This window comes from Parasteatoda tepidariorum, chromosome 4 (assembly GCF_982258835.1).
Source record: "Parasteatoda tepidariorum strain Cologne lab strain chromosome 4, Ptep-v5.0, whole genome shotgun sequence".
NCBI lineage: Eukaryota > Metazoa > Arthropoda > Arachnida > Araneae > Theridiidae > Parasteatoda > Parasteatoda tepidariorum.
The window spans coordinates 63515523-63538911 of NC_141758.1; the positions used below are offsets into that span (position 1 = coordinate 63515523).

General features: G+C 28.4%; 1 protein-coding gene across 1 annotated transcript; it reads right to left on the reverse strand.

The window, feature by feature from the left end:
• Positions 1-1509: 1509 nt before the first annotated feature.
• On the reverse strand, positions 1510-19570 carry LOC107447356 (potassium channel subfamily K member 18). Its single transcript, XM_016062241.4, has 4 exons — positions 18547-19570; positions 17233-17356; positions 3998-4667; positions 1510-2019 (listed from the first exon to the last, which is right to left on the reverse strand). The coding sequence occupies exons 1-4, from the start codon at positions 18826-18828 to the stop codon at positions 1596-1598; spliced, it is 1500 nt and encodes a 499-aa protein (XP_015917727.1). The 5' UTR covers positions 18829-19570; the 3' UTR covers positions 1510-1595.
• Between the last annotated feature and the right edge of the window lie 3819 nt (positions 19571-23389).

Here is a 23389-nt window from a genome sequence, read left to right on the forward strand (position 1 = left end):
TTTTCACTTTTTATGCTAAATATATAGCATTTTCTCTTTTATACTTTAAGTTCACAAATGATTATTACTGATATTCCTTTAGGGAAAACTTTATATGATGGTAAAACTCCAAGCTGTGAAATATTTTATTGCACAGTAGACTCGCCAGTTTTTTCTAGTATTTTGTTTGTGAACTATAACCCCAATATTAGAGCTTTAATTATAAAAATAAATGCATAAATCAATGAGTTAAATCATTCAATAGCTACCATATAACTTCCCAAAAAGGAAAAAGTCATAAGTTTTTTTTTAAATATTTTTCGTTTTTTTTAATTTAATTCTTGCACAATCCTTCAACTTAAAAAGTCACTTTAGTAGCTTATTAAATATTTCCACTACAACAAATCAGTTGTTACGAGTAATTAGCTATTGCTGTTATAAATGTTTCCTGTAATTAAATATGAGAATTCTAGCTTAAGCAATACCATTACAAACTAAAAGTCAGTCTGTGAAAGGGAAAAAAATTATTTGAATATTTACTTTTGTCAACTGCAGTGTTTATTATTACCAAAATTGTTCTTTCTCCATTAAAAGTCAAACACCACAGACATAATATACTTTATTTTAACATTTTTAAGACAGAATTTTTGCTGAGATGAGAGCTTCATAGTTTAATGCTTTAATTAAAATCTTTTGAAGGTTACAGTTTGCTATTGTTTAAATATCCTTAGCAAAAATTATTACATCTGCGATGCAAGAACATCATAGCAAGGAGTGAAAAAAAAGTTTAAAATTTTTATGTGTAATTATGTAGATAACAGTGAGCAACAATTATTTACGCACTTGATTAAATATTCAAATTTAACTTTTACTACATTCTAAATTTTACCTTTCCTATCAGTCTTGCATTCACGTTATTTTGCCTCTATACTTTTTAAGTTACTATTACAACTGATTTTAATCTAAAATTTAATTAATCGTAATATTTATTCCTTTTGCCATCAAGATAACTTTATTAATCCTTGACGCAGGTGGGACACTAATGTCGCTTTTGTATATATTTTTTTACGATATTTTTTTCTGCTTTAATTACAAGTAAAAATATATTTTGGTATATTTCTTAATCGAAAAAAAAACAACATTCAAATGGTTAATAAAAAAACTTTTAGAATATGAGAATTATATTTGTACTAAAATATAAAATAAAATCAAAGTAGAATAAATTATTCTCGTTTAAATTTAAAAATATATCAATAATTGATTTTGTAAATTAACGAAATTTCAGTGAATAACTGTTTCTTTTAGATCTTGAAAGATTATTGTTTGGAAGGAGGCCGTGTTTAGAAAATTTCACCTTTAACACACAAAAAAAAAAGCATTTGTATTTCAAAGAGATTGGAGATCCAACAACTTAAATGTGAACGTTTGAAAATGTCTTCCAGTTGATTATAACAGGATGAATTTGTAACGTTCAAATAAAAAACGTTTGAGACTATCAGGGAGGCCTCAAAAATACAAACTCTATACGTACTTAGCTACCAATATTATTTTATTAATCAAATTTTTTTTTCCTCAAGTCCATAGTTTTGGTAGTATGCTTCGAATCATTTCACGAGCTAGTCATCATCTTCATCCATGGGAATAATGCCAATCCTTTGTCCCATACATCTCATCGATCTTGTCACTTCTTCTTGCACTAAATTGAAGGACATGGCCAACAAAGCCATGCCAAACAGCAAATACAACGAGCAAAGACCCAAAGTCAGCTGGTTATCATCAGATAGAACTGCAGTTCCGGGAACAAGATCTCCAAAACCTATGGTGGTCAGAGTCACAAAGCAAAAGTATGAACTATCTAGAAAGTTCCATTTTTCCCAAAATGTGAAGAGTACTGCTCCTCCGCAAATATAGCTCAGTACTAAAGCGAAACATAGCCATACGGGTACTGTGACTTCTTCATCCTCTAGTTGAGTTGATAAGCTGTTCATAGAATCGTTGTCGTTATATTCTTTGTTGTGAAGCTCCTCTTTCCAGGATACTCTATAAATTAGGAAAAAAAATGCTTTTTTGTGCATTGCAGTTATGCTATTTTAGCAAACAATAAAATTTGTGTATAGTTTAAACCATTGAATATGATATTAAAAGAAATAATAGCCCCTGATAAATTTAATCTCTCAGGAAAATCCCAGTACATCTACATACGTTAACACACTTCCCTACAATAGACACTTTCAGTTTTTGATATTTCTTCAAATTTCTCCAGAAATACTTGGATATTTATTTTAAAACTATATAAATGTTTAAAGCAGCGTTGTCAAATGGTATTTCTGAGATGGGTCTCTGAGGTTCCGTGGTAGGGTCAGAGAGATTCCGAGAGATTAAATTTTCTGTAAAAACTTGTAATTATGTTCATATTAAAACAATAGACTTTCATTTCGTTAAGAGTGCCGTTATTTTTATGAAATTAATGAGTAAAATGTCAGTTGAAAATAAAAAAAGAAATAGCAAAAATTGTAAACAATTGCGTCAATATTTTTATGTCAAAATTTTTCAACGTAATCGAAAATAACCAAATTTAAGAATAACGAATTATATTTCTCTGATTCTCAACCTTTACTAGAGTTCTTTTTTGAAAACTATATATCAGCTAATGTATACCCCCAAAATAAATTCAGAACTTGACTGCATACCATCCCTGGTTTGCAGTGCCGGATTAAGCGTACGCAGGGCCCTAGGTCATTCAAATTTTTGGGGCCCTTAGATTAAATTTTTTTTCTCGTACATTTTTTATTTATTGAAATATAAAAGTATTTATATATCTTTTCATTCAAGAAAGCATATTTAAAATAATAATAAATTGAATTTTACCTTATTGTTAAATTAGAACTAAAAAATAATCATAACATATGTATTTGAAATTGATTTTTTTAAATCATTGTTTTTCTTAATTTTTTAAAATTTATTTTCAAAAAATCCATCTTAAAGGGGCCCTAGGCCTTGCCTAATGGGTATTCCGGCACTGCTGGTTTGCGAGTTCAACTGTTCCACATAAAACCTAATACTTTAAGAGTGTTAAAAAAAACGATTGCTAAAAAACAATTAATTTTTCACATTAAATATTATCAAAATAATTAGTAGCCTTTCATCGGTTAATTTGCATACGTATTTAATCAAAAATTATGAAATGGAGCATATCGAGTTCAAGAATGTGAAATCAAATTTTTATTGTAGTTTTGTCAATGAAATATTTTAATTATAAAGAATAATGAATAAATGTTGTTAAGTTTTTACCTTGCTTTTTATTTTTTAAACGAACTATTATAACCACATCACGACGTTTTAAAGTCAACACTCGAAAACAAACATACATACAAAAATAAATCTAAAATTGACTTATAAGTAAAAGAAATTTATATATATGAATATTTTAATCCATAATAATGCTCCTAAAATTAAAAGTAAACGATTTTTAAATAAAGAACATAATAACAAATAATTAAATACTAAATGATTTTAAAAACCTAAAAAAAAGAAAGAAAAAACGATTTCTTATAAAATACATCAACAAATTGTAATAATAATAATTGTCATTGTAACTGAATTTATTAAAAAAGACGCCAGTAATTTAATAGCTTATCGTCTTTCCTATAGGTTTATAGACCTATAAAATAAGAAAAGGAAATGACAAAAAAATATTGAACCTAATAAAGTTTCAGGCATCCTTTGATAAATGGTAAAAAATGAATTTTAAACCTGGAAACAATTTGTAAAATAGATAATAATGGATCAAATATGTTTTGAATTGAGTTTCTTATAATAATTATACAGCTGAGTGATGAAAAGAAAAAATTCAGAGTAGAAGTAAAAGGCTTAAAAAAAAAATTAAAAAAAACACCTAGCTTATAAATCAGGACCATATTACTTAAACTGATATGTTTCTAAATCAGGAAATTAAAATATCATTAAAAAACACATTTTTTATTATTAAGCTCTTCAAATAAACATTCAATACTCATACCTGTCTTTAGTTGGTGCAGATTTATTGATTCCATATCCGAAGTTTTTATAATACGATGAACTCATCACTGTAAGCAAAGCAGGTACTGACGATAGCAGTTCCTTGTGTTTTCTCAATGGTTCAGAGTTAATATGCACGTCTTCTTGCAAAGCGTATTTATTTGTAATAACCGGCGCAAATTCTACGTTGCGCATATGAGGACTACACGCATCGTAGCTATTCACCATGGACGGGAACCCATCATAAGTCTTATCATTTTTCGAGTCCATCCTTGCATGATTTAGATGACAAGGAGTAGATTTACAAGAGCTTATAGTTGGATTAGAGTTTGAATGTGCAGTATAATAAGTACCACTTGATGTTAAGGCTGGAGAGTCTCTGTCGCCGGGATATACACATCCTGGCTGCATTGAAATACCATTTGTGCTTTCTTGGTGTATAATAGGTGCTGAATACGATATATGGAGTGGTCTGTTTGAAGTTTTTTTGCGACGCTTCTTAGGGCGTATGCAGAAGTAGCAACACAATTTCCAGTATATGAATTTGAAAGAATGAGCCATGGAATCACCTATATTGGATAGACATAAAAGCAGAAGTGGAATTCCTATAATTGCGTAGAAGATAGTGACGACTTTACCCCAAGAAGTCTTCGGTGCGACATTTCCATAACCTGTAGTTAAGAATAGAAGATCAATATAAGATAGGAAAAAGAGAAATCGATATTTCGGCAAAAAAAAAATAATTACTACTACACTAATGTAATTACTATTTTCGATGAATACAGACATGGTCCAAGTCACAGAGTCATTTTTTTTATGAATAAAAATGCTTACCTTTTCTTCCTTTTCCTTAATTCTTTTTGCAAAAAGGTTTCTTTATTCATTCTGATTTAGTAAAATAAATGAATAAATTAAATTTGTCATTTGGTTACGTTTATTTTCTTATTTAACCACTAATTTAATCACACTGTAAAAAATGGATTCACAAATATCACGAAATTTCTTTGTTTTTGACGAAACAGTTTCCTATAGGAATACTATAGTATACTGTCCGATCCAAAAAATTGGTCGTAGTGAAGAAATAACTATCGTTACTTCCTTGAGGAAACAAATTTCATTATAATTAGAGAAATATTTCGTCATTCTATTTTTGTTCCAAAAAAGATAACCTCGAAGTGCCTTATGTACCTAACATTTCTAATAACCACTGTGAAACCATATAGGTGGGCAAATGAAGAGAGTACCATATAGGTTAACACAACATAACAAAGGCAGATACAGCATAGAGATAAATTACACCCATGCTCAAAGCGGGATTCGAACCCCGGATCTTCTAGATACGCAACCAACTCCTTGACCACTACACAAACCGGATAGTTTGATTTGTCACTTCATTTTCGATTGTCGAATCTTTATTCTAGTTTCGTCATTCCAGTTAATAATCTCTCGCAATGCACTACGATGAGATTTAGAGTTGAGGAAACATTTCGTAATACATTAGAGAGTTTGCGTTTCCTCACAAATGACGTGATTTCGAGACGAAATGATTCTTAGAATTAATGAAATACTTGCTCAAGAATTGCTGATTCGTTGAAAATGAGAGCTTTACTTCTGAGAGTATAAACATCTGAATTGATAAATAAATCAGTTCTCATTGAAAAATAAATTATTAAATATAACCTTTATTTAATTTGTATGATTATATTTATATAATGTTATACGAAATACTGTAAACACAATTATGTTTAAGTTACATGCATTTTTTTATTTTTGAAGTGAAAACATTTTTGTACTGCTTCATTTTTGGGTCAAAATAGAACAAAACAAACAGTGAAACCTCTCTGGAGCGACCGCCCTTTGTTCCACAGTAAAATGGTCGTTAATGGAGATTGGTCGTTCTTAGGGGTTACCTTTATTGACTTCAAAATGTTATCGAAGGTACATGATTTTTCGCAAATGATTTTAATTTTACTTAGTGACATTTTCTTGGTGCGGACATGCCACTTGTGTTAGCGTCATGAAAACCTGATCGACGAATAAAATTCAGCTTCAATAAAAATGATCCCTACTGGTAGAATTATGTGTAAAAACAGATTTACCAAATACGAATAATAAAACTATTTTAAATAAATAAACAATTATGCTTTTTGTTTAAATTTGCATCATAAAAATTCTTCATCTTTAAACTATGAGAAGATTGGTGTAAGATGCTTAGTTTTTTCTGAAATATCTTTTTTTTCTTCTTCAAGCTTAACTTTCAACTCTAAAAAGAAATCACTGATAGCATGCTTAAGCAAAAGCATTATTATTTCACATTTCACGAAGTTAGACAAAAAATTCCTTCTACTTAGTTCATTCACCGACCTGTAAATAGTTTTTATTTACTTAGTCAGTTAGTTATTTATACATTTAAATCTCATTCAAATAAACACGGAAACAACAACGTAAAAATTGGTTACTAGAAAAATAAAAAAGAGGGTTATGCTACCGTGCATACAATTTAGTTTATGAAACAAAACTTGCAAAAACGAAACATTTACTTTAAATAAAATAAAAATTTACATTTCTTTATCAAATAATATTATCACTTGAAATACTACATTTTTCTGAAATTTAAAGTTAATATTCTTCCTCTTAAAATTATTCTTACATTTATGTAAAAGAATTGTAGACGAATAGATTACTTTAATAAGTGAATATAAATCACATTTAAGCTAAGCTCACTTTTAAGATTAAAAACTGATATAGAAACTTTACAGAAATAACTCTATCGGATTCAATTTACTTCATATCAACATTTTGTTTCCAAGCCATATCGGAATATTTACTACTTTGCTAATTTTGCAAAAGCTCTTCAAAAATTAATAACATAATTTTTTAATAAAAATAAATTTTTTAAAAAAGTAAAACATTAGCAAGAATTTTGCTTTTTGAAAAAGAAATATCATAATAAAACAATTGCTCTGACTACAATTCATCTCTAAAGCGACTTTACCATTCAAATCAATAAAAAACTAGGTCTTTTTTGCTTTTATATTTTATTACATTATACTTATTCACAATTATTATTTTTTCCATTGTTTTATTATACTTATTTGTAATTATTATTATTATTTCCCATTATCATTTATAATAAACTTATTTGTGATTATTATTATATTATACTTATTTTTGCAACAATTATCATTATTTTTGCTATTATCATAATATTATACTTATTTGTAATAATTATTATTAGGTTTTGCTATTATTATTATACCACACTTATTAGCAATTATTATTATATTTTGCTACTATTGTTATATTATACTTATTTGTAATAAATTATTATTATGTTATACTTATTTGTAATAATTATTATTATATTTCTTTGTAATAATTATTATTATATTATACTTATTTGTAATAATTATTATTTTTTCTATTATTATTATATTAAACTTTTCTGCAATTATTATTTTTTGCTATTATTTTATTATGTTTTTGCTATTATCTTATACATTAAGCTGTCATTTCTTCTGGATTTTCTTCCAGTTTAAAGAGTTTTCTATTTATATATTTATAAAAATTTGTGACAGTAAAACTTTTGCCTTTCTATTTTATTCTCGGATTAATTAATTTAATTAAGAATGATTTCAACTACCACTACAGAAGAATAAATTAAACATGCATATGAATACATGATAATCATATATTCATATGATTGCTAAGCTCCGGCAAAATATGAAAATATGTTTGTCTATAATTAATTTTTCAATTTACATTTTACTGCCACTTAGAAAAATCGAAACTTAACAAATATGCTGTTATAGATATTTTTTTTGTTGAAAAATTTCAATTACTTAATAATTTTTTTATGTGAAATACAGTAAAAAATATGGTTAAAATTTTATTCTACATATATGTGACAAAATAGTATAATTGATCAAAATATAGGAGACGTCAATCAAGGATTTAAATTTAGTTACCAATTGGGAAATTTTCAGAAATACAACAGTAATTTATAAAAAAAAAATTAATTAGTCCTACTACCTTTCTCGAGTCATGTTTGACCAAAATATCATATTTTTTCTATTTTTCTTATGTAAAATAAAACTAGGTACCTTTCTTTCTCAAAAATTGTTCTGTTTCTACGCCAAATAAAACAGAAGTTATGATGATTTTAAAAAAAACATCAATATTAGTTATGAAATGTACAACTATGTCTTTTTTGTTCTTTTTCCCATATTTTATTTTTCCGCCATTTTCCTTTATTCTAAATGCCTTCCTTCATTTCTTCATTTTTTTCATTCTTAAAAAATTTTAGTTCAAATGACTTGAAGTTTTGCGGGAATGTTTTTATACATAGGTCTAGGGAATAGGCTACGCAAAAGTCGATTAAACGATCATTTTGTATTTCACAGCTAAAATAAAAATAATTAATTGCAATTTTTGGCCTTTTTTGCCAAATAAATTTTTAAATTTGTTGAAAAATATCTATATATCAATATTATATCTAATTTTTGTCATTAGTTGAAATTTAAAGCAGGAAAAATGGAAAAATAATAAATTTTAGCAAATTTATATAATTTTGAAAAAATGACAATTTTCGATTTTTTTAAAGGTCTACCGTATTTTTTTTTAAAAAAATTTTCCTTATTTTTTGTATTCATATCCTGTTTTAGTATTGAACACATTCGTAAACCGAAATCAAAAAATTTCTAAATCAAAAATTAAAAATTTTTGTCCTCGAACGCATTCGAGTACCTAATATTATCGATATCACATACAATGTTCATCATTCAAAAGTTACAAACATATCCGTATAAACTTTTTTTTCTCGTATTCCTATCATACTTTAAGTATATAGTACACACGTAAATCTAAATAAAAAATTTCTATACAAAAAATTTCAAAATTTTGTCCCCGGGAATCTAAAATTAGCGATATCGCATACAATGTTCATCATTCAAAAGTTACAAACATATCCGTATAAACTTTTTTTTCTCGTATTCCTATCACACTTTAAGTATATAATACACACGTAAATCTAAATAAAAAATTTCTATACAAAAAATTTCAAAATTTTGTCCCCGGGAATCTAAAATTAGCGATATCGCATACAATGATCATCATTCAAAAGTTACAAACATATCCGTATAAACTTTTTTTTCTCGCATTCCAATCATACTTTAAGTATATAATACACATAAATCTAAATAAAAAATTTCTATACAAAAAATTTCAAAATTTTGTCCCCGGGAATCTAAAATTAGCGATATCGCATACAATGTTCATCATTCAAAAGTTACAAACATATCCGTATAAACTTTTTTTTCTCGTATTCCTATCATACTTTAAGTATATAATACACACGTAAATCTAAATAAAAAATTTCTATACAAAAAATTTCAAAATTTTGTCCCCGGGAATCTAAAATTAGCGATATCGCATACAATGTTCATCATTCAAAAGTTACAAACATATCCGTATAAACTTTTTTTTCTCGTATTCCTATCACACTTTAAGTATATAATACACACGTAAATCTAAATAAAAAATTTCTATACAAAAAATTTCAAAATTTTGTCCCCGGAAATCTAAAATTAGCGATATCGCATACAATGTTCATCATTCAAAAGTTACAAACATATCCGTATAAACTTTTTTTTCTCGTATTCCTATCATACTTTAAGTATATAATACACACGTAAATCTAAATAAAAAATTTCTATACAAAAAATTTCAAAATTTTGTCCCCGGGAATCTAAAATTAGCGATATCGCATACAATGTTCATCATTCAAAAGTTACAAACATATCCGTATAAACTTTTTTTTCTCGTATTCCTATCATACTTTAAGTATATAATACACACGTAAATCTAAATAAAAAATTTCTATACAAAAAATTTTAAAATTTTGTCCCCGGGAATCTAAAATTAGCGATATCGCATACAATGTTCATCATTCAAAAGTTACAAACATATCCGTATAAACTTTTTTTTCTCGTATTCCTATCATACTTTAAGTATATAATACACACGTAAATCTAAATAAAAAATTTCTATACAAAAAATTTCAAAATTTTGTCCCCGGGAATCTAAAATTAGCGATATCGCATGCAATGTTTATCATTCAAAAGTTACAAACGTACATACCATATTAGCGCAGCTCCCTTATGTCTTCTTACTTCAGTGTTAAACAAAAGATAAACAAAGCGGCGTTCCGCTGTGGAACTCGAGGCGAATGGACGCAAATACCTCTCCCTGCTCAGTTAACTATTAACGCCTCACTTCATTTTAAACTGAATTCCCAGTGGGCAGTGAGGTATTAAGAAAAAAAAATCAGCGGTAATGATAATATATATAAGATATTTTTCTTTGCCAAGTGGGAAAATCGATTGTCAAAGTTAATGTATTGTGTGCAGGGGAAAAAAAATTTAAATAAATAAATGAAAAAGATGAATTTTTAATAGAAACTCACTTTGTATCATATAGATGAGACATTTCTCAAATATAGACATTATAAAAATAAAATTACTAGATATTAAAAAAACTAAAAACGAACAATAAAATTCTGCAGGGTTTTTTGTACTTTCAAAAAATAATAAAGGATTAGCAGCAGCTCCTTTATTTTATTTTAGATAAATATTTATTTGTTTTTAAGTTGAAGGTATTTTTCTTATATGGAACACTTTCATTTTTTATTCTTCGTGTTGTTTTAGAACCATTTTAAAACTGGCACAATAATATTTAATTGCATGGGCGCCGTTGTTGGAGAGGAGGGTAGGTATATGTACTCCTTCAATAATTAGAAATCTCTTAAATTCCCTCCATATTTCAAACAAATAAAGAAAATTTTCCTAAATCATCGCCTATTAAAACTCATGAAAAGTAAAATCAAGAAAGAGATCAATCTTCTTGCAGATGTTTCGCAAATTTAAGAATTCATTTTTGTTAAGTGAGAAATTTGGAAAATTGGTGTGCCTGTGTATTTTCATAACGTAAAAATTTCGAGAAACTTTACACCATAAAATTAAGTGTTAACTATTAATAATAGTTTACAGCAAAATGTGAGCCGTGGTAGCTTGGTTAGAGAATCTGACGTCAGATTCGGAAATGCCGGGGCTCGATCCTCGACTCCGCTTGAAACCATCAAGTACATACGATATACGTGCTCGTAAATTTGGAATCGAAAGTGCTGTGGTCGGTCACTGAGTAGAACCGTGGATACAGAGATCTAGGAAAAATTTCTTTCCCCTTCAGATCTATGTCTGAATTGGAGAAGTGGTTTCACAGGTTAGTGATGCTGCCATCTATCCCAAGGGTTCTGAGCAAAGTAGCACTTTCACCTTTGCGGTGCTCTCTTACCAAACTAAAGACGCTTTCCTGCTTTAATTAGCAAGGACAATGACTGGCGAGTTTGGCTTATGAAAGTGTCTTTAAAAAAACCAACACGGCAAAATATTTTTCAGAGATGGAGTAAGAGGCTCGTCGAAATAAGTTTCTATACTCTCTAGGGTTGAGAGCAGTCGCCCTTTTCAGCGACGAATTTAGAATTTGGAGCACGAGAGAAACCGAAACTCAATATTTATTTATTCGGCTTTACATAGTGTGCTGCTCTTGAGTTGGTACAGTGTTTAAAGCACTGAGTTTTTTGTCCAGAGGTTCTATCTCCGATGGTGGCATGAAACCAAGCTAGATAAGAGTGATGGCTACCAGCTTTTCTTGTACGTAAAGGCGGTATGCTGACCATACTGCCACTATTATTCCATTCGTTTAGATCCCTATTCTTTTTGATTTCAGCAATATCTTTCCACTATGGCTTTTTATTAAAATGGACTATAACAAAACCGCAACAACCTTAATCCAGATAACAATATTATATGAGATTAAAAGTTTAAAAAAGTAATGTTCCTTTATTATACTTATAAGCAGTGGTCGGAAAAACTACATTTTCTTTGTTGTTAACTACAACTTCTTTATTACAATTGTAGTTAACTACAACTATTTTTTTTTTTTAATATAATGACTACAAACTATTTCCAAATCGTGGTCACTACTTCGCTACTTTTAAAAGACAAACTTAACTGGCGAATTTAATTTTCCAAAATTCAAAATGATTTTGAAAAAAAAAAATATTGGCTTGGTTAAATATGAGGAGATATTAAGAAGTTTCAATTCATGTTAACATAAAATAGCTTTTTATTCAAAAGCACTTTTTACAAATTTGTTCATTAAACTTTCAAACTCTATACTTTTCTCAATAGTGATTTATGAAATGCTAGGAAATTATCAAATATTTGTGATTTAAGTGATCAAGGCTTTTTTTATATCCACCAGGAAATTAGTACAGTGCGACAAACAAAAAGCGAACCACCCTGAATAACTTTTGATCCTAGTGAACGGATCTTCACGTTCTAGGACTCAATCTCAATGGTTTGAGGGAGTGACCGCAAATATGCTAATTAATTAAGACTGACGATATTTTAAATTACGAAACCATATACAAAAACGTACTTCGCATAGCTCCTAGCTGCGAAATCAAATTTTAAAAAAGTCAGATATTTAAAATTCGATTTCTCTGGAGCAATTTGTCAATCATTGCTTCAATTTCATGAACCCCTCCTTCTCTCCAAGCGTGACATCATTTTTGGACAGTCTCTGATTTAATTTAACATTATAAATGAAAAAAAAGGAGACCTTCTGTTTATTTTAAAAGAACTTTATATCTATGTCGTTGCATAGATAGATTTTTAAAAAAATCTTTCAAAACATAATTTTTAATACAGTGCATATTTTAGCAATTTAAAGGACTTACTTAACATAACTAGTTGAGTATCAGAGTTCACAATCTTAAGTAAATTTATTCAAATCATTTTCAAAAACAAGTTGATCATTAAAACAATTTATTTTTCTTCTAAAAAAATAAAAAAAGACCTGTGTTTCTTAAACCCATATTGGGCACTGTTTACTTTATTTATTTTCATTTCTTAAAATAATTTGTGACAAGCGAGAAATAATTTATCTTGGAAGAATTCCAGAGCTTAATGATTTTCTTATAAGCTCGTTAAAGCTGAAACATACATCTGGTGCAGTAAAATTGTTATCTTTTGTTTATAAAGTTAAAGGGTAAATACTGTTACTATCTTTTCAACATGAACACTATAGTAAAAGATAACCTACAATATGTTGTCTGCTCATATGGGTTACAATATAAGTAGAGAGTCATTAATATCCTCTTTACTCTCTATTTATCTGGACAGGGTTTTAACACTTGATTTTTCATGATATCAATAGAAGTTGTCAAATTTGGTTTATACTACTATAATGTCACAATTTGGTTGTAGTCATTTTTAGGTTGACATGTTAGACTTAATTAAAAATTCATTATTCTAGGTATTTTTGATACTCTGAATTGACTATTGACTTTGACACTTGACTATTAATAACACTGAGCAACAATATTTTTATTTTATTATTATTATTATTTTGATTGAGGTTTTTAACGCATCTTAAGTTACTTTCGTATTGCTAATTTTCAATGTATAATCGATTTCTCCCTCCAAGCTACAACTTTTGTTTCTCTAAAAAAATGACATTGTTTATCTATTTTTTTATCGATATTTACAAGTTTAAAAACGTTATTTATATATATATATATAGGATTAGTTAAATATAAATGTTGCTACAAACTTCTGGGTTTAAAGTTGCATATGAACCAATGCTTAGAAGTGTCGTCTTACACCGCCATTCCCTATTATGAGCTGATTCTTTGTGTGCAATATTCACGCAATTTTTATGCTGATGATGTTCCCTAATTTCCCTAAAAGTTTATTGCAATTTTCATGTAACCCCTTGCTATATATATAACGTTTTTAAATTCGTTCATCTCGACAAAAAAAAAATTAAAAATGTTATTTTTAAAAATATTGTAGTCTTATGAGCAAAACTAATTTCCGATTTAATATCCTCACATCTGAATTAGATGTTGTTGTTGTTGGCGTCTGCCATTAAGGCAGAGGGGGTGCGATTGCCCTTGTTTTCCATCCGAATTAGATAAGATCAATTATTTGTGCAACTGGGGCAAAAAATTTGTACCTTGTGTAATTTATAACAATAGCTAATGGGTTAAATGTATTTCTCAAACGTCTCTCCCCAAAAGACTAATTGAAATTTTTAAATGACTTTTTAGATTGTGGGTTAAAAGGGCCCCTTGCAGCAGCACAAAATCTTCCTTTAAATATTATAGATGATAATTTTGTAGAATATATCGATATTTTGCAAGTGGGTAAGTAGTCGCATAGTGGCATAAAGTTGAATATATTCTCTCGTAGAAAATATATTGTGAAAATATAATATATACCTATTCGAATATGTGTATATGTGAATTAAGGATAATATGAGTTATCAGTTTTGAAAATTAAGAGATAAGTAAGTTTACAGAAAAATATAGGTATTTCAGTTAGTAAATTAATTAACAAATATGTAAGTAATGAATAATTAAACAATAAATAAATAAATAGTAAACTGCATTTTCTCAAATTTTTTTTAATATTGTTATTAATGTGTTTGGAATGATTAAACTCTACGACATCCCATATGAGTCAATTACTGTTTTTAATTACTTCTCATTTACTTTTTTTTATGCATTTTATGAGTTTTGCTCTTAGTTTTACTTTGTACAAGAACTCTCAACCTCTTTGACGCAAAATTTTTATTAAACATATTATTCGTATTTTTTCCTTATTTTGTAAAAATTTAGGTGAAAATATTATGTTTAGGATTTTATTAATTCATGGGTATGAAGTACAGCATGAAACGCCGGTTCTTTTTCTGCGTGAAAGGTAAAATCTTCCAAAAACGGCTCCCTTCCAAACAATAATTTTACAAATTTTCTCTTACATGCTGTTATTTAGATCTAAGAGAATCAGTTATTAAACGCTGAAGTTGCTTAAATTTCAAAAATCAAATATTAATAAATTTTTGAATATGAATGAAATAAAATGTAAACTATTTTTTTGGATTTTATGTTTTAGTACAAATATAATTAATCTAAAAGATTTTTTTAGTAACTATTAAACTGTTTATTATAATCTGAAAAAACCAAAATATATTTTTGCCTGTAATCAATCAGAACGTCAGAAAAAATATATAAAAGTAACGCCGTAGTTCTATCTGGGTTAAATTGTTAGTAAAAAAAATGAAATTGAAAATTACGTAAAAGTAAAATAAAATTCAATAATGTTTGACACAAAAATCTATGTTTGAAAGTAACGAGGGCTGTTTCATTAATTGAGTTCCCGTCTTAAAATATTTACTTTATTATGAAAACAAACGAATTGTTGAGTTACACTTTTGGTGCCAGAATTTGTTAGTCTTTCATGTTTTCAGAATGTTCAGTTTGGAACAGATTTATTAGATTTTCGAACAGGAAGAGATAAGTGAATGGTTTATTTTCAGTTCTATTAGGATAATACAACTTTCTCTTTATAGATCAGCAAGCACGTTACTCCTTTTTTTTTTTTTTGTTAGTTCAACATGCAACGTATGTAAGGGAACATGTAAGTATTGCCTTGCCTGTCTATAATAATTCCTAAGTAACTGTATTTTTTTTTTTTTGTTGTTAAAATACATTTTAGCAGTTTAAAATAATCCTTTAAAATGTTAAAAAAAAATTTAAAAAGAAATTAAAACGTTTTTTTATATGCGTGTATTTTTGCAATTCTAACTTAAAAAAAAAAAAAAAAAAAAAAAAAAAAGATTCTTTTTTTTTCTTTTTTTTCTTTTGTCACAAAGTAGATGCATTGCAATTATATAGGTTGGTTATAATCACTATAACCCTGTTAAGACAAACATAGAGTCCATTTGGTTCACAGATGTCGATGTAACTTGATATATCTACTTTTTTAAAACACGGAAAAAAGAAATCTGTAATAAAAATTAACTTCAATTTCGATCACTAGGTAAAAAAGTGAGTGGATAAAAAGCAAAAAGAAAAAAGAAAAAAAAGGCTTAGAAATTCAATTTAATCACGTTCAATGCGCATTCCATTTTCGTCAACTACGCATTAGAGGACACTCACCAGCCAATGAGGTAACCTAGGTTCGAATCCCAGCGATAGTTAGCTGATACGAATTCTAATCTCGGCTGACACCGACCCCAGTGATGACGTAGATTGTCCTTAGTGATAAACAGATTATGGGCCCCTTTGACGTAAGGCAAACCATGGGACGTTTTCGAAGTATACGGTTTAGTTCTATTAAAAAATTCTCCATGATGTAGTTTGAAGTAGAATATCCTCATCAGTAGTTGACGAATCTTGTGTTAGAACCCCTTGCGGTAGGGCTAACCGTAAGAGGTTTCATGGTTTTCCTCACTAAGTAACGCAAAGGCGGATTAGTTCCACAGAAAAGTTGAATGAAGACTAGTTTGTCCCAATTTTTGATCTAGGGATTCCATTATCTTCTAAGTTGCGCTCTAAAATGGAAGGTTACGAGTTGAACATCGATATTCATAATTCCGAAAATGAGTCGAGCAACGCCGTTTATATATTTAAAAAAATGAAAACGAGTTATAAAATGTTCAACAACTTGGCGCGAAGAGTCTCTTGTGTTGGAGCGGTGTATGTTACTTCTCTGAGCATAATGAACTAACAGAATTAAGTTTCGGTTTCTAGGGCAAGAGCCGAGATAGCCTGGTTGGTATGGCACTGGGCCCATGTGAAAGAGTTCGTGGGTTCGATCCCCAACGGCCAAAGTGTAGTAAATGGTGACTGGTGCACGTTAAATCTGTCATGTCACAAAGTCCTCCATGTTCCCATAACGAATCAATACCTCTGGAAGTACTGATCTAGGAGTTTCCTTGTCTTCTAGATTAGTTCAAAATTACAAGGGTACGGAGTTGAACATTAGTAGTCGTAAACCCAAAATTGGGTCGGCTGTTCAACGACGGATATAAAATATAAAATCAAATCAGAAAGATCTCTCATGTTGTCCTAAGCAGTATAATTTTTATTACATATAACCAACCTGAAGCTAAATTTCCTTGCTTTAAAGACACATTCTTATGATGAGCGTCTAATATAAACTTAGTTTGGTTTTAACTTTAAATACAAACATTTGAAATAATCCCATTTATGAGAGTATAATTTAACAGGCTTCGAAATAAGACAGAAAAAGTATTTATTATAAAATAAAAATTCTTTGAAACTAAAAATTATGGATTAAAAATATTAAATATAACAAGAACACTTACCAATGGTAGTTATTACAATAATTGAATAAAGTAATGCTCCAGAAAATGTCCACTGCAAAGGACTTTCATCTTTACCATCGTATCCATCTTTTTTCACAGCTCTCACGATGGTTATCTCAAAATCCTGAAACACGCAAATACGTATTTTCAGGTAACATACAATTTGAATAAATTGTAAATGTCAGAAACACAAAATTGTTATGAGGGAAAAAAATGAATATATAAAAAAAATGCAAATATAATGTAAATATCTATAAAAAATTTATATATAAAAATTTATTTATAAAATATATATATATATATATATATATATATATATATATATATATATATATATATATATATATATATATATATATATATATATATATATATATATATATATATATATATATATATAATAATGTTTTTAAAAATATTTAAAAAATTTTTAAAAGATGCCTACAAAAAAAGAAATAAAGGAAAAGATATAATCTTGTGATCAGCTCACACGATTATATCCGAAAAAAATTAAATTAAACAAAAATATAACTTACTAAGTAAAAAAATGTAAAATAAAAAATTAAAAGAAACATAGAATAAAACTCCATTTTCGACTTTCGCTTGATTTTTTTATTTTGCATTTCTTAATTTTATTTTACATTTTTTACTTAACAAGTTCGATTTTTGTTTCAAATGTTTCTGGTGCTCTTCACTCAATTGTATTGATATGTTTTGCATAGGCTATATTGATACAATATTAGACAGCTCTATTTTTTTATAATTGTTTGAGCTGATTACTAGATTATATCTTTCAGTTATTTTATATTCCAATTTTTATATTTATATCCAACTTTCAAATGAAGTAAAATTTTTACCTGATTTATGAATGAAAGTGATTTTTGCAACCCTGACAATCACTCAGCCCCCTTCTCATAAGCAAGCCCTAGCTAAAGGTTAAAAACAATCAAAATAAAAATATGTAAAAAACATTTTGTTTCAACTGTAATTGTAACATTAAACTGTAATCATTTTTTGTTTTGATATTATGGAATAAATCTATGCAATTTCGAAAAAATCGGGAATTTTCCTAAAATCTCCGATCTTAAAAATCAGAATATTTCCATGCGTTTGCCCAGTTACTGCCCTGAATAAATGTTTAAAAAATTGGATTGAAAAAAAAAATCATGCTTAAAAAATTATTGATTAGGAGCAGTATGTTTGTCGAGTCCAGTCTATATTCCATTAATTGCTTTATCTAATTCAATACATACATTCCATTCAATGCTTTATCTAATTCAGTACTTAGAATAATAATATTTTAAAATAACGTACCTGGAGTATTTCTGTAGCTAAACTTGACCAATTCTTTTCAGAAAGCACTATTGACTTAGCTGTGATAGACCACAGGTCATTGATAGTATTGTTTCTTTCTAGAAATACTATTTCACGTTTCACTTGTTCATATTTAGCTTCCAAAGCTTCAAAAGTGAATGCACCAATTAAACTATAGCCAACTATCAAACCACATAGACCAATGTGGGAGAAAAGAAACGTTGTCACAAGCCGGCAATACTTACGGCATTTCGTACACTTCGAAATGCAATCGTGGCACATTATTTCATTCTAATGTTAGCAAACGATTTATTTTAAACGTAGATGTAGAGCATATTAGCTACATAAGCATAATCTAAATTCATGTTTTTAAATTTAACGATATTGAATCTCATATAACATTTTAATGTTAAAATGAAATTTTCATGTTCTAATGAAAACATTATTCGTTATAACATTTTAATATAATAATGAAAAGTTTTAAAACAGTTTAATCAAACGATTTAATCTATTTTTCAGAATCCAGGAGAAAAATATTTGAAATAACTCAAACGATTTGCCGACACGATTCACAGAGTTGATAGATTTCTCTAAAGTAAGACATGGTGAAATTTTAGAAAATAGTTTTGAAATTTAAAAACTGAAACACATTCTTATATGTTACAAACTGATGAACTTTACTTTTAGAAAAAAATTTTACTTAAGAAAATAAATTACTTTGAAAAAATTAAAATTTTTAAATATCGTTTGCTGTAAGTTCGAATTTTTCATTAAAGAAATTTTACTTGGAAGTCCTAAAGAAAATTCTTCAATATCATTGAATTATTAATATTTCAATTGAAATTTAAATTGCCTTATTTATAAGGAAATTTGGGCCAAGTTTTAAAAAAAAATATCTCACGCAAAAAGTTAAAAAGCGGTGTTTCAAAGAAGCAAGAGACGCTTTTGACTGATATGGAGCATTAGGTGAGTTTGGGTTATAAATATCGCAATTTTGTTCTTTTTAGAAGAAAAAGGAAGGAAACTGTCCGTATACCATCGGAAACCACGTGACCACTCTTAAAGATCCCGTACGGATGGGGGCGAGTGCTTCGCATCGTCAAGGAAGATGTCAATTCGGTGATAGCGTGATAAATATCCAGTAATGGAAGTAGAAATTTATTTTATTTTTATTAAATAAGTATAGTAGACTGTCTATTTGTACTGCAAAAGTTAAATAAAAAATACCATTTAGAAAAAAAGACAGATAAATATAAAAGATATATTTATAGAAAAAAAAGTTACTATACGATTTGGGAATAGTACGACTCGTATTTCTAAATTTCGTATTTGTAATAAATATCATTAAATCTATAAGGTTTAAGAAGCGTTGAATAGATAAATACAAAATTGTGTTACATTAATTTTATGCTCTTTTTTAATGTTGAATTTTCAATTATAGCGCCAGTTAAATCACAATCACTGTGAAAACAATGAAAATGTCTGTGCATTCGATAAAATTGTTTAGATCATACAATTGATAGACTTTGTCAATTATTATTTCCTACGATATAATTTTAAATGACAAAATGTGAAATTTGAATGAAATTGGTTGAATAGTTCTTGAGAAATAGAATTCTAAAAATATGATTTTTTTTTTTTTAAATTTTATAACTCAACTCAGAAATTATTCAACTGATTTCGAACAAATTTTGCTTTTTGTCATTTAAAATTACATAGTTCAAAATGGTGTAAAAATTTGAATATCTTCAATTCAACATTCTCTCAACCCTTAGAAAATAAAACAATAAAATAATTTTTTTTAGAAATTATTTTTTGCATGGAATCTTCGGATAATCAAATTTTAGAATTGTGGGGAAAAATTTCGATTCACTTTTAAACTACCCGAGATATGGCTAAATACGCAGAAAGTAAAATGTAATTAAAGGGCCCAAACTTTCAACAGCTCTCCTGCCAAAACTAGAAACAATCGGGAGAACATTTTTAAGATTGCGATATTTTTGAAGTGATTAAAATTCGAATCCATTGGAAATAAAAAACATGTACGTTTCGTGTCAAAGAAGTATAATCTCGAGCATGGGCGTCATTGGCGGGAGAAGGGGAATGGTGGGTATATGCACCCTCAATAATTAGAAATTTCGATAAGCTCGCCCCCCCCCCCAATATTTCAGACAAGTTAAAAACTTTTCATGAATCACCATTGATTTAAGTTTCTCAAAGTTAATAGACAGATAAGACAGTGAATGATAAGACAGAGATAAAAATAATTAAGCATTTTGCAGACATTTAGTAAATGATTTGCAGATTTAAAATATTTTTAATCAGACAAATTTAGAGAGCTTTTGTGGCTGTGTAACATAACTACAGCCTCTTCAAAAACCGGGCTCCTATGATGCCCACGTTCTCGCGTCTCTTTCTAATCTGCACTAAATAATTATCATACATAAGGTCACCTTTTAAGTCATTAAAATTGGCACTTAGCTTCAGAAAGTCCAATCTTTTAAACAAAAATTGATTATGATGTCTTCTTCAATTTGCGCACTGTATAAATATTTACACTAAGCACAATAAAGAAAATCTGAAGGAAATTTTTTTTATAAAAGAGATGAACTTTTTGATGAAAATGTAGAAATAAAATTACCATACCATCACAAAAACTTTGCAGACAAGAGAAAGACCAGAATTTTTTAACATTAAATTGTTTTGAAAATAGGGTTTAGCATCATAAGAGCAGAAAATCGGCCGAAGAAATCCCGTGTATTAAACGGTGCTCGTTAAATCTGTCACGCTCACAAAGTCCTCCAACAAATCAATACCCATGGGGGTACTGAATTAGAGATTGGTGACTCTCTGATTCAGCTTAAAATTATTATCTGGATAATTAATGAATGAATTAATGGATGTACGAATGGTCCTCTCTGTAAAACGGGTTGTGACGTGTGTGTTGCTCAAATTGTATTCTTGGCCATAGATGGCTCAACTGAAAAACAATAAACCCACCCTCTGTCTTAAACTCGCTTGGTTTCCCAAGCAGGCTTGGCAAGTAGGCAATAGAAACAACAACAACAGAACCGAGAATGATCATATTTATGATGGCAATTGAGTAAGGTTAAGTAATCAAAGCATTGCTTTCATTTATCCTCTTCCCTGCATATGATGTTACTCAAGAGGAAAAAAACAGATTTAAAAAAGAGGGAAAATATTCCTTATTTATCACTGATGATAAAAAAAAAACTGCTTATTTTCTTTAATCATAAATTTTTTCTGACTCGTTCAAATGTCATCTTTCATTTTATTTTATTTTTTAAATTGAAAAATAATCTGAAAAAGATGGAAAAAAAAGGATGAAAAATGATTTGAAGATGATGATATGATAAACAGCACAAGCTGCTGTGCTCGAGGTTTTTTACCTCTCTCAATTTTTTTAAAGCTTTTTAAAAAATATAAAGGAAGAAAAACAAATGTCTGAGATGAGAAATAATTGGCAGATTCTGAGATAATTAATGAAGAATGGTGATTAGACATAGTATCACACAAAACTTATAATAAGTTTAAATTGAGCCAGTGTGACTCAGCAGAAAATTCACAGCTAATACTATTAAGTAAGGAAACTAATATTTTAATTGTTGTTTCTAGATCCTTTTGCTTAGACCCTTAAGGTTACGCCTTTTGTTTAAATGATCATGCCACATCGACAAGTTGCAAACAGTCTCTTCTTTAGAGCACAGAAGCAATAATACACTAAACAATTAGTGATATGAGAGACGTAGTGGCTCAGGGGTAGAGCGCTCGCCTTCCAATGAGGTGACTCAGATTTGAATCCCAACCATGTCTGGTTGATACAAGCTCTGTTATAGGCTGGTACAAACAGCAGTAGTAATGTAACATATCCTCAGTGGCTTATGGGTTTAGAATTCTCCAGCCGTCCGGCTAACCGTAGGAGGTTTGGTGATTTTTCGTTCCATGTAACGCAAATGCTGGTTAGTTCCATAAAAAAAGCCCTTTACGAAGGCTAGTTGTTCCGAATGCTTTATCCAGGAGTTCTCTTATTTTCTGGATTTGGTTAAAATTATAAAGCTATGGAGATGAACATTAATAATCGCAAACACATAATTGGGTTGCCAGTTGAACCTCGGTTATAATAAAATAAAAAATTAAATTTATTTTATAAATTTAAATAAAATTAAATAATTTAGGTTAAATAATTTAGGTTAAATTTAAAATTTCACTCTCTCTCCTGCAAAAGTACTAATGAAAATTGTCAATGCTATATTCTACAATCTGTAAATAATATCAAATATTTAGGACTATATATCGATTCTAATTTAAAATGGAAAACACATATTAACAATTTAGTTAAAAAATTGTGTTTCGCTTTAGTTAAATTTTATCACCTTAAGAATAAAATTCATTTTAATTTTGTGAAAGCACTCTATTACTCCTGGTTTTATTCTTTAATTAATTATGGTGCGATAATATATGGCGGTGAATATAAAACTAATTTACTTCCCTTAATCTCAGTTCAGAATAAATGCTTCAAGATTATTAATTCTCTAAATATAAATAATTCAAGTGTAACTACTACCAATATATATACAAGAATTAACCTATTACCATTTCGCCATAATGTATTTTTTCGTATTTTACTCTATTTACACAACAATAAATTAATATGCAAATTAAAAACTAATGTGTCTGAAAGGAGACCAACTGAAATGTATGAGATTCCCCTCTTTACAAAAGAAATTTCACGAAAACAGTTTTTTTACTTAGCACCTAAATTATATAATAAATTACCATTTCAGTTGCAAAACATCAAAATATATTCTTCTTTTAAGCGTGC